The sequence below is a fragment of the Mustela nivalis genome, assembly GCF_964662115.1.
Source record: "Mustela nivalis genome assembly, chromosome: 6".
NCBI classification, from domain to species: Eukaryota; Metazoa; Chordata; class Mammalia; order Carnivora; family Mustelidae; genus Mustela; species Mustela nivalis.
In genome coordinates this window covers 62241709-62256964 of record NC_139025.1, presented here as the reverse complement: position 1 = coordinate 62256964, position 15256 = coordinate 62241709, and the positions used below count along the sequence as shown (strand labels likewise).

At 40.5% G+C, this 15256-nt stretch overlaps 1 protein-coding gene across 4 annotated transcripts in view; it reads right to left on the bottom strand.

Moving 5' to 3' along the window:
* The window catches only part of BAZ1A (bromodomain adjacent to zinc finger domain 1A), a 122626-nt gene that overhangs the window by 85349 nt on the left and 22021 nt on the right, over positions 1-15256 (bottom strand). For 2 of the 4 annotated variants that reach the window (XM_082737818.1, XM_082737819.1), the window contains exon 1: positions 7137-8035. In XM_082737818.1, coding sequence (XP_082593944.1) covers positions 7137-7249 — 113 coding nt within the window. In that variant the 5' untranslated portion in view covers positions 7250-8035. Of the gene's footprint in view, positions 1-7136; positions 8063-15256 lie in introns of those variants that run through there. The other 2 variants (XM_082737820.1, XM_082737821.1) reach the window with 2 other exon arrangements.

Genomic DNA, 15256 nt, shown 5'->3' with positions numbered 1-15256 from the left:
GACATATAATACCAAGAGATGGGAAAGTACTTTATAAACTTAGAAAAGTAGTAGTTGCTATAAAACAGCATAGAGTGTTCTAATAATATCTACCACTGAGAGTATTACAAAGCAGGAAATTAGGAGATCTTGGGCATGGCAGACTTAACATGCCTTATGTTATTTAGAGAAAAATCAGCTAGATGATTATTACATTTATTCATAAATGGGAAGAAGTCAGATTAATTAAAAATATAATGCTTAGTTTTAAAAAGCATTTAATGACATACTACTTTGCACTTGACTCAGTGCTGCCTCAGCTTAGATAATGACATATAAGGCAGGCTCCTAAAATCTGTAGATGACACTGAGGTGGAGGATAGCAATAAAGATTTTTTAAATCTAGAGTCTAAAACCCTAAATAGGTATCAACAAAAGTAAAACATTATAGTAGCTTAACAAAACTCCTAGCTTAACAATAATGAATGTGAAAAAGGCAAATTTTAAGTGAGACTGCAAATTCATACTTCTATGACTTTCTATAGTTTCCTCAGCTTAAAAAGTATTTTTTTTTAGCATATTTTCTGCTTAGAATGCCCTTTTTCTCCATTCTGTGTCTTGAAAGCTCCATCTTTCAGGACCCAACTCAGATCTTCTCTCCTTATTCGAGGGCTTCCTCAATTCCCCAGCAGTTATCAGCTCCATTTTCTATGGTCCCATTACACAGGCTCCATAGCACACGTGATTTATGCCATTGTGTTACGGCATTCTATTCTCACTAGAGGGACAAATTATCTCAGTATCTCCAGACTCTGCAAAGCATAGTGTCAAGGGTAATAAACAAGCATACACTCCACTGGCAGCCCACATTTATTTTTATGTGTATCTAAACAGAGAAAGTACACACATGACTGTGAAGGAGAGGAAAGTGTCTGAATTTCAGCTTACCACTTGTAGAATGTGGTAACCTTTGGGTAAATTACACAACCTTATCAAACCTGGTTCCCCTCTATAAAATGGGGATATCTTCCATAAACAGTTAATATGAAAATTAAATAAGATAATAATAATGTATAGCATATTACATGTGCACTCAATAAATAGTTATCAATTCTAACTGTTCAGGTACCATATCTGCAAAAAGAGCTAGAAAAATACATAGAATAACCAGTGTGATAGCGGAACAATGTCAGAGGAACTCATGAAAGACTTGAGCATCTTTGAAGAAAAAGTCTGGCATTGGGTAGAAGGGTAGCAAGAGGGATTAACTGCAGAGAGATTACCAATGAACTACCAAAATCCAATCAGGATGGCCCAAGCATAAAATCTTACCAGCTGCTCAGTGGTAGATTGTCTCCAAAGAGAGTTGAAGGTAGGCAGGCTCCTTAGAAATATGACTGATACTTGTATCTCACAAGAGAGAAAAGTTTATTTTACCACCTCTTTAATCTGGGCTAGCCTGGAGACGGGCTTTGACCAACATTATACAGAAATGACACTGAGAGACTTCTGCTCTCACACTCTTGGAACCCTGAGACCAGCACCTAAAGAAGCCCATGTTAGTCTTTTGAGGATGAAAGACCACATGGTAAGCCATCTCTATATTAATATGCCACATTGTACACTTTAAATATCTTACAAATCTATTGGTAAATTACACTTCAATAAAGGTAGAAAAAAAAACCCCACATACACATAAAGAAAGAAAAGCCATCCCGGCTGAGCTCCCTGCTGTGTGACCTGAGGCTACCTCTTACTCTATCACAGCCTCAGCCTCGCCTCCACCTGACCATAGCTAAATGAGTGAGCACACAGGCCAGGAGAAACCACACTAGCATTCTGCAGAAGAGTGAGCAAATAAAACAGATGATTATTTTGAGCTACTAAATTTTAGGATGGCTCGTTATACAGCAACTGGTAAGACATGTTCTGTCTGAAGAAAGAATGTATTAACCCAAAACATGGTAGCCTACTAAGTGGATAAAAAGTAAAGGAAAGGCATTTAGGAATCTCTGTTATACCACCTAAGAAAAAAAGACTCATAGACCCAAATATCAGGACCATGCAGCAGACTTATTCCTAAAGAGGAGCTGAAAACCTAATTTGAAGACACTATCTATGAAGATTATCCAATTTTCCTTAAAAATTCCATGCTCACCAAATGGCCTTCAGATAATAATTAGACCTCATACATACCTAATTATCAGTAAGAGAACCAGTCTGTGTGAAAGACGTTTTTCCCCACTGTAAACTGATGGCATTCTAGTTTGTATATTTAACACCTTGAGCTTAATCACTGGGGATACAGTAAAGAAGCCAAACGTCTGGGCAGACAACAGAGTAGTGCCTACCCAAAGATCTAGGCAGCAAGCTTAAACTCAAAGCAGAGTCCTATGTTTCTGGTGCACATTTCTGCAAGCTTCAACAAATACTAGGGAAAATTCTCCATAATATGTACCATGTGGGTAGTAAATAAGAAAATAACCTCCAGAGTCTTAGGTATGTGAATGAAACGTCTGGTGTCACCAACGGCTAGACAGGTTGTTTCTGACACTGATCTCAGACTTACTCTCTTTAACCCAAATCCAGTTTCCTTATCTGTAAAAGAGGGCTATTGAAAGGACTGAATTAACAAATAAGGAGCTGATGAACCATGAAAATCAGGTTAAACACCTTTCACTAGAAAGCCAGGTTGAAACATAAGCTAGCATATAAGTAATGAAGAGGTTCCTACATTTTGTATGAAAAGTATAACTCACTCAGAGATGGTAAAAACATTCCAATTCCAAGGGTCTAAATGGCTAAAGAAATAAGTTATTTTATTTAGGAAATTAAGTCATTTGGTAATACAACAAGTCACCTTCCTTATCCCACAACTCTAGAATTCCTAGTATTCAGACCTGACTGCTCTGTTTTTTAATAATCCACAGTCCTAAAAACATAAATAAAAACAAAACTGTCAGCTAGCCAAATTACAGAATAAATTTTATCTTATCTAAAAGATTAAAGTACATGCTTTATTCTGCTCTCTTTGCCCATGAGCTTAGTTGTGTGTGTGTGTGGTTTTGGAGGTGGAGGGGGAATAAAATCTTTTTTAAAGTACAGTTGGACACACAACATTAAGTTAGTTTCAGGCATACAACTTAGTGATTTGACAAGCTTAAACATTATGCTACATTCACTATAAGTATAGTTACTATCTGTCTCATAACATTGCTCTTACAATATCACTGACTATAGAGTTGAAGGGTTGTGAGCTTAGTATTTTTCTTAACTTTTTTTTTTTCCTAGATTCCACATATGAGAGAGATCATTGGTAGTTTTCCTTTCTGTCTGACTTACTTGATTTAGCATAAGGACCACAAGGTCAATCCATGTTGTCCCAAATGGCAAGATTTCAATTTTTTTATGGCTGAGTAATATGCTTTTGTATATATACCACAATTTCTTTATCCATTCATCCACTGATGAAGACTTAGGGTGATGAAGACTTGGTTATTGTATATAATGCTGCAATGAACATGGGGGTGCATATATATTTTCAAATTAGTGGTTTTTAAAATTCGGATAAACACCCAGGAAGAGTTGAGGGATCAATTTGTAGTTCTATCTTTTTTAAGTTTTTGAGGCACTTCCATACTGTCTTCCAGAGTGGCTGCACCAATTTACATTTCCACCCACAGTGCAGAAGAGTTCACTTTTCTCCACATCCTAGGCAGCAACTGTTAACGCGCTAGTCTTTTTGATAAAAGCCATTCTCACAAGTGTGAGGCGGGATCTCACTGGAGTCCTGATTTGCATTTCCCTGATGATTAAGGTTGTATAGTCTTCTCATGTACCTGTGAGCCATCTTTATGGATCCTTTAGAAAGATATCTATTCAGATCTTCTGCTCATATTTTAGTCAGATTTTTTTTTTGTTGTTGTTATTGAGTTGTATAAGTTCTTTATAACTTGAATATTAGCCCCTACTGGATGTATAATTTGCAAATATTTTCTCCCAAGTCAGTAGCTCACCTTTTTATTTTGATGTTTCCCTTGTTTGCAGAAGCTTTTTAGTTTCAGGAAGCCCCACTTGTTTATATTTGTTCTCCATGCCTTTTTTTTTTAGTGTCAGATTTTAAAAAATCACCAATAACTGTATCAAGGAGCTTACCATTTAAGAGTTTTATGGTTTCAGGACTTCTGTTCAAGTCTTTAATTCTTTTGAGTTTATTTTTGTGTATAATACAAAGATATTGGTCCACTTTATTCTTCTATACTTACTTTAGCTTATGCATTTGCCTACAGTTAAAGGGCTATTTTTAACGAGTCTTCTTTACTTAAGAAAAGCAGGTCAAACAAGAGTTAGCAATTAGTTAAAGAGCATGTAGTTCAAACAAACAGAAAAAGGAGTTTGTACTGTATAATCACTAAGGATCCATCCTGGTCACAGTCCCTTTCTCAAAAAACTCAGGGTCTAAGAGAGAATTTGAGGCAACAAATGTACTGCATTACCCTGCAATAATAGCTGATCTTACACTAGATAAAAAGGAGAGATGGTCATTGATGCCTAGGATAAAGGAGAAAGTGTTAGGCTATTATATCAAGCACGATAAAGACAGAAAACTATTTAACAAAAGGTCATGGGCAACTTCTACTAACCAGAGTCAGAGGGAAAGTTACTTTTCACTGTGTTGCAAAGGGAACAAGGCAGGGAGATGTAGAAAATCTCTTTGAGATTAAGGTAGAAAAGGTTATATTCAAGAAATTAAAACCTGAGCAATTAGGTGAACACAGTAGTCTTTACACCATTACAAAAGACAAATATTCATATAATGCACTTAAAGGGTAATCTTCAAACAAATTCACATAAACCAACTGGTGATTTAATGAATGAGTAAAAACAGAGGTTTCCTTCTCCAGACCTGTGTTAAGGGTCAGATTACCATAATACTAAGGATCACCATATACCATACACTATGAATGCAATTTTGGAAGGATGTCTCTGTAATCATCTAAGAGAGAGAGGAAGTAATCCAAAATTTAACACAAATGTAAGTCTTCTTCCATTTTTGCCAATTCAAAGTCACAAAAATTAATACCTAAGAACACAATACTAGCAGCTCTGCTTTGTTCAGGGTAAATGATCAAATATCTTTGCTCCCAAACCAAATGCCTTTCCTGAACTGCTTGTAAACTGCAAAAACCCAAATACTTCAGCACAAACAACAAAACCAAAAACCAGCTATTAAAGTAAAAAATCTGTTAATAAGACGACAAAGGGCACAGTTCCGTAATATTAGTGGAAGGTAGTAGGTTTGGAATACGAAAAATCTCTTCCTCTATTTTGGCATTTTAGATATTTCAGATTTCTCCATTATTATATAAATCATCCAGAACCAAAGTATACAAAAAATTTAATTCAAAAAGGACAGCCATATCCTGTTTCCTTCTAAAGCAAGAAAAGCCTCTCAAAAAGATAAGATTGCTTATATCAAGGTGGAAAAGTTAAGCCCATTTTCTATTTTGTTAGCATTCTTAAATGCTATTTAAAAAATTTTTTTTGGTATTACCAAGGATTTTAACTTAAAAAAAGAAAAGAAAAGAAAAGAAAAAGACGTCGTCGTTGTCAAGTTACCTAATCCAAATTCACTTAAGGAGTTACAAGAGTGAACTCCATTTGAGTAACAAAACAAGTCCGTACAGGAGCAGAGTTAAGATGTGCACTCCTATTTAAAAGCACAGTCTGCTGAAAACTTTTCCAGATATAACAAGTTTAGGTGTAACTCTTTCTGTGGAGCTGAAGAAAAAGAAGCCTTACTTTAAAAGCTCAAAGGAACGGACTTCTCTAACGTCATTGCTCCTTTCTCGGACAGGTGCAGACTTTGCGTAAAGCCCTCCCTCGAGCAAGCCCCCACTCAGAAAAAGTGGCTCCTACACACAATTTACTTCGCTGCTCTAACATTTGGTTTCTAAGCCACAAAGGGATTCCTTCCGAGCGGAGACGATAAAGCACAAGAAAAAGGGAGGATCAGGCTGTTTCCCCGATCGACCAATTCAGGTTCTCACTTGGGAGATCCCGTTTCAACACCGATCTCTAAAACACCCCCAGTGCTCGGTGTCACAGGCCAAGGGGATCTCTGGGCGAGGCACTGAAAATTTAGCAGCCGAAACTACACACGCGGCAGCTCCGGGATTCTTATCAAAACAATAGCGAGTGGCACATGTCAGGCAGCCCACATGTGCAGCGGGATCAAAAGAGGAGACTGGCTGAGGCTGGAGTTGAACTTGTCTTAACCCCCTCCCCCAACAGCCACCGCCGCCCTTGGGGCCACGCGAAAGTGATAACTAAGGGCGCCCAGTGCCCCGCTCTCTCCGCCTTCTCCTCCCCCGCCGGCACCCCCGCCCGAGCCCGACTTCTTCCTCACCGAGGTCTCCCGGAGGCGGAGACGCTGAGTTCTCCGGGGCCGGGAGTTAGTCACCGACAAGAGGTGGTGACAGAGCACTCAGCTCGCGCCGCACACTGCGAGGCCTAGCCGCACGGGACGAGAGGCCGCCGCGGGAGGCTGTCGCGTCCCGGCCCCCCAGCCCCCAGCCCCCACTCCCCGCCCGCCGGGGAGCCCCTTCTTTCCCCGAGTCTCAGCTCCGCTCCCTCCCTTCCTCTCCTCCCCTCCCCTGGGCAGCTCCGACGTCAGGTTCCACTCCCCACCGAGGAGCCCAGCCCTCGTTTCCTGCCCCCCGGGGGCGGGGATTCCCTCTCCGGGCCGGGGGACGGCGGCCCCGTGCCGCTGACCCGAGCGGGGATCCCCTCGGCCGCCGGGCGGGGATCCCGGAACTGGCCCCGGAGTGCGCGTGTGGCCGAGGCGGGGAGTTTCCGCCGCTCGGCGGCCCCGCGGCTGGACGCGGTCCCCACGGCCGAGCGAGGACCCCAGCTCCGTCGGCCCCGGCCCGCTCTCCCCACGCGCGCCACGGCCGGCCGCGCCGCCCAGGGACCCCGCGCCGTCCCCGGGTCGGGCTCGGGGCGGGGGGAGACGGAGAAACGCGGGCCCGCGGCCAGCCGTCACTTCCAAGTCGCCCCGCCAGAAGCCCCAGGCGAGGAAAAGGAGAGAGACAAAAGGACGCTGGGGAGGGGGTCCCCACACCCCCTCGCGCCCCCGCGCCCGGCCCGGCCCTTACTCGTAGTGGCGGAAGATCTCGTTGGTGACTTTACAGTAGAAAACTTCCTCGTCCGGCCGCAGGTCCGCGGGCGGCTTCCGTCTCACAAACGGTTTTCGGTGTAGCAGCGGCATCTCCCGTGCGCCCGCGGGCTCACCCGCGCCCTCGGCCGCCCGCGTCGGCCCCGCTTCCCTATCAGAATTGGAGGGAAAGGAGAGCCGGTAAGGTGGGGAGCGCTCGGCGGCGGCGTGGGCCAGTCCGCGCGCCGGGGGGGAGCTCCACCGCCTTTTGTGTGACTGACGCGCCCGCGGCCGCCGCCGGAGCGGAGGTCGTCCCCTGCCGCTCCTGGGGTCTGGAGCCCGCGGGGCCGCCGCCTCTGCCCTCCCGGCGCGCCCCACCTCCGCACGCCCGGCGGCGGGCTCACAATGGGGCCGCACGCCCCGCCGCGGGCGGGCGGTGCGGGAACGGCGGCGGCCCCCTCCCCCAGCGCCGGCTCCCAGCCCGCCGCCGCCGCCGCCGCCGCCGCCTCGGGCTCGCAACGTGCTTGGCGCGCAGCCGGCCGGCCCGACGCCGCGAGAGCTCGCTGCGGGCGGACCCCGGCGCCGCTCCGCTTTGTTCCCCCGCTCGCCTACACTCCCCGCCGGCGCCGGCCGGCTCCCGAGCGACCGCACGGAGCCCCTCACCTGCGAGCACGCCGGCTGCCACTTCTCCACCTTTCCAACTACAAAGGCAGCGCGGGGAGTCCCTGTCCTGCCGGGGGGTCGCCTCTCGCCGGCCCCGCCGCGCCGCCGGCCGCCGCTGCTCCCGCTGCCACGGCCTGGCTCCGCGCGGGGGATCGCGTCCCACCGCCACTTCCCCGCCTCTCGGAGCTCCTGGGAAGTTTCTGATCTACTTTCGGCTCCGAAGGAGGAAGAGCTGCTGGGAGGAGCTTTTCACTTCTCGCTTCTACCTTTTTATTGGCTACTCGATGACTTTTACAGCCTGTCACTGATACAGGAAGAGACGGCGGAGAGCCTGGGAGAGCTACATTATTAATTAATGGAGCAACCCCTTGTGCAGAATCAGAAGCATCCTCCATGTTTGAGATTATCAGCCGAGAGATCTGGGGAAGGCGCTGGGCTTTCGTAAACACATGGCTAACAAAGTAAAGCCTTCATCTTCAAGTCTGGCACCATCGCTGGGCTTCACAGTGGGGAAGGGATTCCAATTAAGACTGAACTTTTATTTTAAAGATGGGAAGGGAAATGAGGAATAAAAAATAGAAAGTATTTTGGTGTTTTCCTCCAAATTAGAACTTTCGTGTCGAAAAAATACTTTGCTTGGGTAAACATCCTCCTCGAAGAGAAAATACCTTCCTTGACAGCAGTTCTCGTTAACATTTAAAGAGGGCAAGTCAGTCAAAGACTTAGCAGAGGAAAAGACCAAAAAAGTAGGTTAGAAAATGTCATCGTGCCTATAGGACCCCCCACATATTTAAAACTAAAAAACCGCACCTTTAGAAAGTTGTTTTTTTTTTTTTGGTAACACGCCGCTGAAAATGCATTGCCAAGTATCGATATTCAATTCAATCACACAGAATTTTAAAGGTTGTGGATTTACTAGTGAAATTTCCCCTAAAGCAACTTTCCCATATCCACAAGTCATATGTGACACTAATTTTAATGCACATAATGCATGTGACTAGAAACTGAAAGGAATTTTCGAAACTATAAATAATTCCAAATTTTTGCCAGCTTTGTATTAAATGGTCTTTTTTGCTATTGCCCTTGACATTTGCTTATTTCTGGATTAACGTGTAAGAATGAGTCTATAAGATGGTTAAGTTTAAAGAACATTCAGCCAAGGACATAAGTACCAATACTGTGATATGATAACAGTTATAGAAACAATGTGGAATTAAGTACATGTGTACGTAGGAAATGTAAGGACTCTATTCAAATAGCAAGAGTTATAATTTTTAAAATTCAAGATACTTTTATGGCAGCTGGCAAAATAAAATTTTGTGGAAGACACAATATACTTCAGGTGTTTTAAAAATAATTAAGAAAGTTAACGCACCTTACTGTACAAATATAGTAGTCACAGAGGCTTGGAAATGTTCTCAGTACTAACTATATTCTTTAGTATGGATAAACTCCTCAAAAAATTATGCACTCATTTAAGCTGGCATTGTACTTGAGTGACAATTTAGAATTCCCTATCTAGAAAGTATTTAGTATTCCAGGTGAAGATTTAGAACCCATAAAAGTAATCTCAAAAGCAGATCATGGAGGATGGATAAATTTATAAGTGCTAATGAAGCATCACTCTCACAAGTCAAAATCCCAACTTAACTATTAAGCTAAAAACAGGAAATTTTCTCTGAATATACAATATTTGTATTTCTTAGAGCTCACTGATTTTTTAAGTTTTTATTTAAATTCCAGCTAACATACAATGTAATATTACTTTCAGGTATACAAATCACGACTCAACACTTCCATACATCACCCGGAGTTTTAGAGTTCACTATCTGATAAAGTGTTAAAATTTTGTTAAAATCATGATCAAAGATACTGATTTTATTTTCATTAAATACAGACTTTTAAACTGCTTCTTTTTAGTACTAACTTAAAATTGAAATTTAATTCTATTTTATCATAATACCATTTCCCTACCACCATATTATGGTATGATAGATTTTAGTACTATCATACCATAGTAACTTAATTCTCTGAGTTATATACATAGCATTTAATCATTTGTGATATTTAATAATGTTATATAGTTGTTCATTGTTAATTCACAATAATGTAAGTATAGTAAATTATAATTAACATATTAGTGTAAATTTTTTCTAAAAGATTTTATTTATTTATTTGACACAGAGAGAAAGATCACAAGTAGGCAGAGAGGCAGGCAGAAAGAAAGAGAGGAGAAAGCAGGCTCCCTGCTGAGCAGAGAGCCCCATGCAGGGCTCGATCCCAGCCTGAGATTGTGACCTGAGCCGAAGGCAGAGGCCTTAACCCACTGAGCCACCCAGGTGCCTCATATTAGTGTAATTTTGATGTATTTATATACTATTTGATCAAATTGATAGCCTTTATAAGTTACCTCAAAATAATACTTCTTTTAAAGTTATCCTACACATTTATTACCAAAAGCTTACCTAATGTATTTATTTTATATTTTGATATCATGATTGCTTTTTTATTACTACTTCTAGGCTTTTGAGAATGAAAAGCTCATTGCTTTTTTAGGAAGTAGTTAAGGATACAGTCATGAATTAAGAATTCATAAGAGAAAATTGGAAATACTGTAAACTGAAAAAGTATCACATAAGAAGAAGCAATAAAATTAAAAGCATTTAATTTTTTAACAGTTTTAACATTTATCAGGCTTTTCTTACATGCTAAGACACTACTAGCTCATGGGATACACTATAAATTTTCCTGGCCTTAAAAATTGTACAATCTGGGGTGTCTGACTGGTTCAGTTGGTTAAGAGTCCCACTCTTGGTTTCAGCTCAGGTCATGATCTCCAGGTTGTGGGCCTGAGCTTGCATCAGGCCTCCGGGCTCAGCATGGAGTCTGCTTGGGATTCTCTGGCTCTCCCTCTCCATTTGTTCCCTGCCCCACTCACTGCTCACACTCTCTAACTCTCTCAAATAAATCAAGTCTTTTTAAAAATGTACAATCTTAAAAAAAAAAGTACAATCTTATAGGAAAGATAATGTAAAGACAACAAAAACAAGAATTGTGTGAGTACTAATGATCATGAGTAATATAATGCAAAAAGAGAAGTAGAAAAGATTACAAGAAAACATAGAAGGAGGACCCATGATCTGTGCCAAGTGAGGTTATCCACGGGGTGGTGGGGTGGGGAGGAAGGGGATGATTTGAAAGTCAACATTTCCTCACAGGTCTCAGGATGCAGCACCCCCCAACCCCCGACCCTCCGTTAGTCACCTGTCTGGGTAAAGATAGCAGTTGCCCCTGCTTGCTTAAATGTAAAATGTGTATCTGCAAGTTAGGCAGGACATATATTAGCCTAATAGCATCAAGACCTAGTTTAGTATTTGAGAAAGCATACTGCCTTTTGTATGTAAAAAGACAAATCTATGAAGTATGTATTTTAAAAGCTTGAGCTACAATACTTTTCCTGTCTTCTACTGATTAATTAAGAAAGGCCTTACCTGGGGGGCTTGGTGACACAGTAATTACTTAGAGCAGAAAGATATGTTTGGTGGGGCGCCTGGGTGGCTCAGTGGGTTAGGCCGCTGCCTTCGGCTCAGGTCATGATCTCAGGGTCCTGGGATCGAGTCCCGCATCGGGCTCTCTGCTCAGCAGGGAGCCTGCTTCCTCCTCTCTCTCTCTCTGCCTGCCTCTCTGCCTACTTGTGATCTCTCTCTGTAAAATAAATAAAATCTTAAAAAAAAAAAAAAAAAAGAAAGATATGTTTGGGATCTCTTAATTCTCTCATCTTGCCGCTGAGGAAACAGGCTCAGGAACTAAAATCTAGGCCTCTTGACTCTTTGCCCAGTCTGTTTAGACCATACTAGTTTCCTCTTGGATTCCATAATATCTAATTTTCCTGTATACCCATCTCACACTTTATAAGTGAGCTAAATACCTTTCCAAATCCTTTCTAACCTGCTAAAATGTATAAGGGGATAAGCTGTATTACTCATGATCAGAGATAATTTATTTTTGAGAATTATCCAGGAATTTATCTTGGAGAATGAGGATAATGAGAATCCTAAATTTGAAGAGCTGAGGAGTCCTATCTCCCTGCTTTGGTTAGCACATCTAACAAATATAAACACTTTATATCTTTTACATCTAAGGAGCAGTTAGTAACAGTATTTACGGATAGCAGCCCTGAACTCTTCTGAGAAAGAGGTCTTAGAAGTATATACAAAGAATATCTACAACTTTGTAACTCCTTTTCTCAGTATCTGTATCTGACATCAGTCTCAACTCTTTAAGTTCTCTTTTTAATGTCTTCCTCAATAATTCATGGCATTTAGGGGCACCTGCGTGGCTCAGTGGGTTAAATCCTCTCTGCCTTCCGCTCAGGTCATGATCCCTCAGTCCTGGGATTAAGCCCCACATCAGGCTCTCTGCGCAGCAGGGAGCCTGCTTCCTCCTCTCTCTCTGCCTGCCTCTCTGCCTACTTGTGATCCATCTGTCAAATAAATAAATAAATAAAATCTTTAAAAAAAATAATAATTCATGGCATTTGACATAAAAAATTTCTATGTATTGTTCTTTAGAGGTAATGAACATGTTTTCCTTAATGTGTGAAACCACTAGTTCTAAACCTTAGCTGCCCACTGAAATCACCAGAGGGGTTTTTGAAAAATACTGATACCCGAGCCATACATGAAACCAGTTAAAACAATATCTGCGGTAGGGACCCAGGCAGTGGGAACTGAAAAATCTACTCAGATGATTGTATACTGCCAAGGTTGAGAGCTATGCTTAGAGGTGATTGGATTGTTTATGTTAAAGTGGTAATGTTGGCAAATTTGGGATGCATTTTTTTAGTCAACCTTTTGTGATTAAAGTCATGAATTGTGGGATGGTGTAGCAGTTGAAAGAATAGTCTATGGTCATCATCATTATCACAGTAGTTTACATTTAATGAATGATTCTAGCTTGTGAAGCATAGTGCTAAATAAGGGCTTTAAATGAATCATCCCATGATTCTTACAACAAACTAAGTACTATTTATTATTTCCATGTTACAATTGAAGCTGTGGAGGCTCAGAGAGGTTAATTAAGTAGCATACTCAAGATCATACAGCTCAGAAGCAGATTATCAACTTCAAAGTTCATGCTCCTTACTATTGTTCTGAATTTCATGGGACTGATTTGGTAATCTAGCTCAGATATAAATTGAAACAGGGAATTTGATCCTATGCACTAAACAGTTTAGAATTTGTAATGATTTTTTTTTAAAGATTTTATTTGTTTATTTGACAGAGATCACAAGTAGGCAGAGAGGCAGGCAGAGAGAGAGGAGGAAGCAGGCTCCCCGCTGAGCAGAGAGCCCGATGTGGGACTCAATCCCAAGACCCTGAGATCATGACCTGAGCTGAAGGCAGAGGCTCAACCCTCTGAGCCACCCAGGCACCCCTAGAACTTGTAATGATTAAGAAAGTATGTTAATCATAAAAGTACTAGAGGAGAAAAAAAGTACTACAGGAGTCCATGGAGAATTTTAAAACTTGTCTCAGAATGGGGAAAGCTTAAGTATGACACAAAGTCCATCTATAAAAATAATTCTAAAGAATAAAAATTTAAAATTTTTGCCTGACAAAAGCTGCCACAAAGTTGTGAGACATTTAGCAAATTGGGAAAAAATTAAGTATTTGCAACTCACTAGCAAAGGGCTAATTTCCCTAATATATAAATAATTTCCTGTTGCCTTATTTTATAAGGAAATACAAATGGTTTTGAAATATGTAAAGATATTCTCAACCTCACTCATCATAAGAGAAATGCAAATTAGAACTACACTGAGATGACATTTTTCATCCTTTGGCTTTGCAAAGATTATCATCATTTGTTGGTAAATCTATGGGGAAACAGGCACAACTACTGTGAAGGGCAAATTGACAATATTTATTCGAAATTACAAATACATCTCTAGGAATGTATTACATTACAAGTAAATACTTGTAAGTATCTTACAAGTTCCATCTGTAGGAAGATATCCACAAATATATTTGCATATAAGACTATTTGACTTTGTTAGGAATAGACTAATACTAGAATTAAGTTAAATATTTAAAAATTAATGGAAATGCCCATAATTAAGTAAATGATATGTCCATACAATAGAATAGTATGCAGATGTAAGAAAGAATGAGACTGGAAAAAAAAAAAGATAAGATGCAGAAAAATACTTACAGGGAGTTTAATATGTATATACATTTGCTTGATACATACAATGCATCTGGAAAGATATATAGAAAAATATTACACTAGTTCCCTCTGGGAGAAGATTTCCTAGGGAACAGGAATAGAAGGAAGACTTCTCACAGTACAAAGATTAAAAATGTGTAAGATACAGAGATTAGATGGTAAAAAGGCAGGTCAGGACAGATAGCTGATGTAATAAAGTCTTTCACTAACAACTGGAAATAAATTTTGAACTGCAAATAAAAAGTACAAATGTCTATGTTAAATTATTTTACAGGGCCTAGCATAATGCCTTTCCCACGATAGGAGTTTAACACACTTCGTTGGATGAATGAATGGCTAGATAGATATATGAGATACAAATTTAATTTGGTTACAGTGAAAGAAATGGAGTCAGATGGATGGCTGCTTTCATCTTAATGTGGAGATAGAATTTAGATTATATATTACCAAAAAATAGTCTCTAGAATGTTTAAGATAATAATTGTTTATATATAAATTTATAGACCAAATCATATTATGTTCAAATAGTTTATTATTGCTTTTAAAAAGACATTTAAGGAACAAGTAGAAGGTTTTAAAATGTGAAATAGAGGGACTTTTCCTTATTTTTACCAACTGCAAAATTAATTTTTAAGATTTAGTTTATTTGTAAGTTAAAACTAGCTATCTGTAAACTAGCCATCAGTTAAAAGTTAACACTAATATTTATCATCTCATTTACTAATTTCTGTTAATACTGGAGTATAAAATACTGGAATATATTTTGTTTCTCTTTTACCTTTCCTTTAGTGTTCAGGCTACATAAGCTACTCTCATACCATTTTAAGTATTGCCATATGATTAAAAAATCTTTTTTTTAATCTTTTTTTTTTTTTAAGATTTTATTTATTTGACAGAGAGAGATCACAAGTAGACAGAGAGGCAGGCAGAGAAAGAGAGAGGGAAGCAGGCTCCCCACTGAGCAGAGAGCCCGAAGCGGGCCTCGATCCCAGGACCCTGAGATCATGACCTGAGCCGAAGGCAGCGGCTTAACCCACTGAGCCACCCAGGCGCCCTTTTTTTTAATCTTTTAAAAAATATATATTATAATGCCTGGAACACAGCAGGCCTTGAAAATTTTATAGTATAATAGTAATGGTATATAGTACCATATAGTACTATAGAAAAGTATTATATGATCTTTCATTTTCCTAATACTATTTCTTATAATATTTAAATGATATTTATACT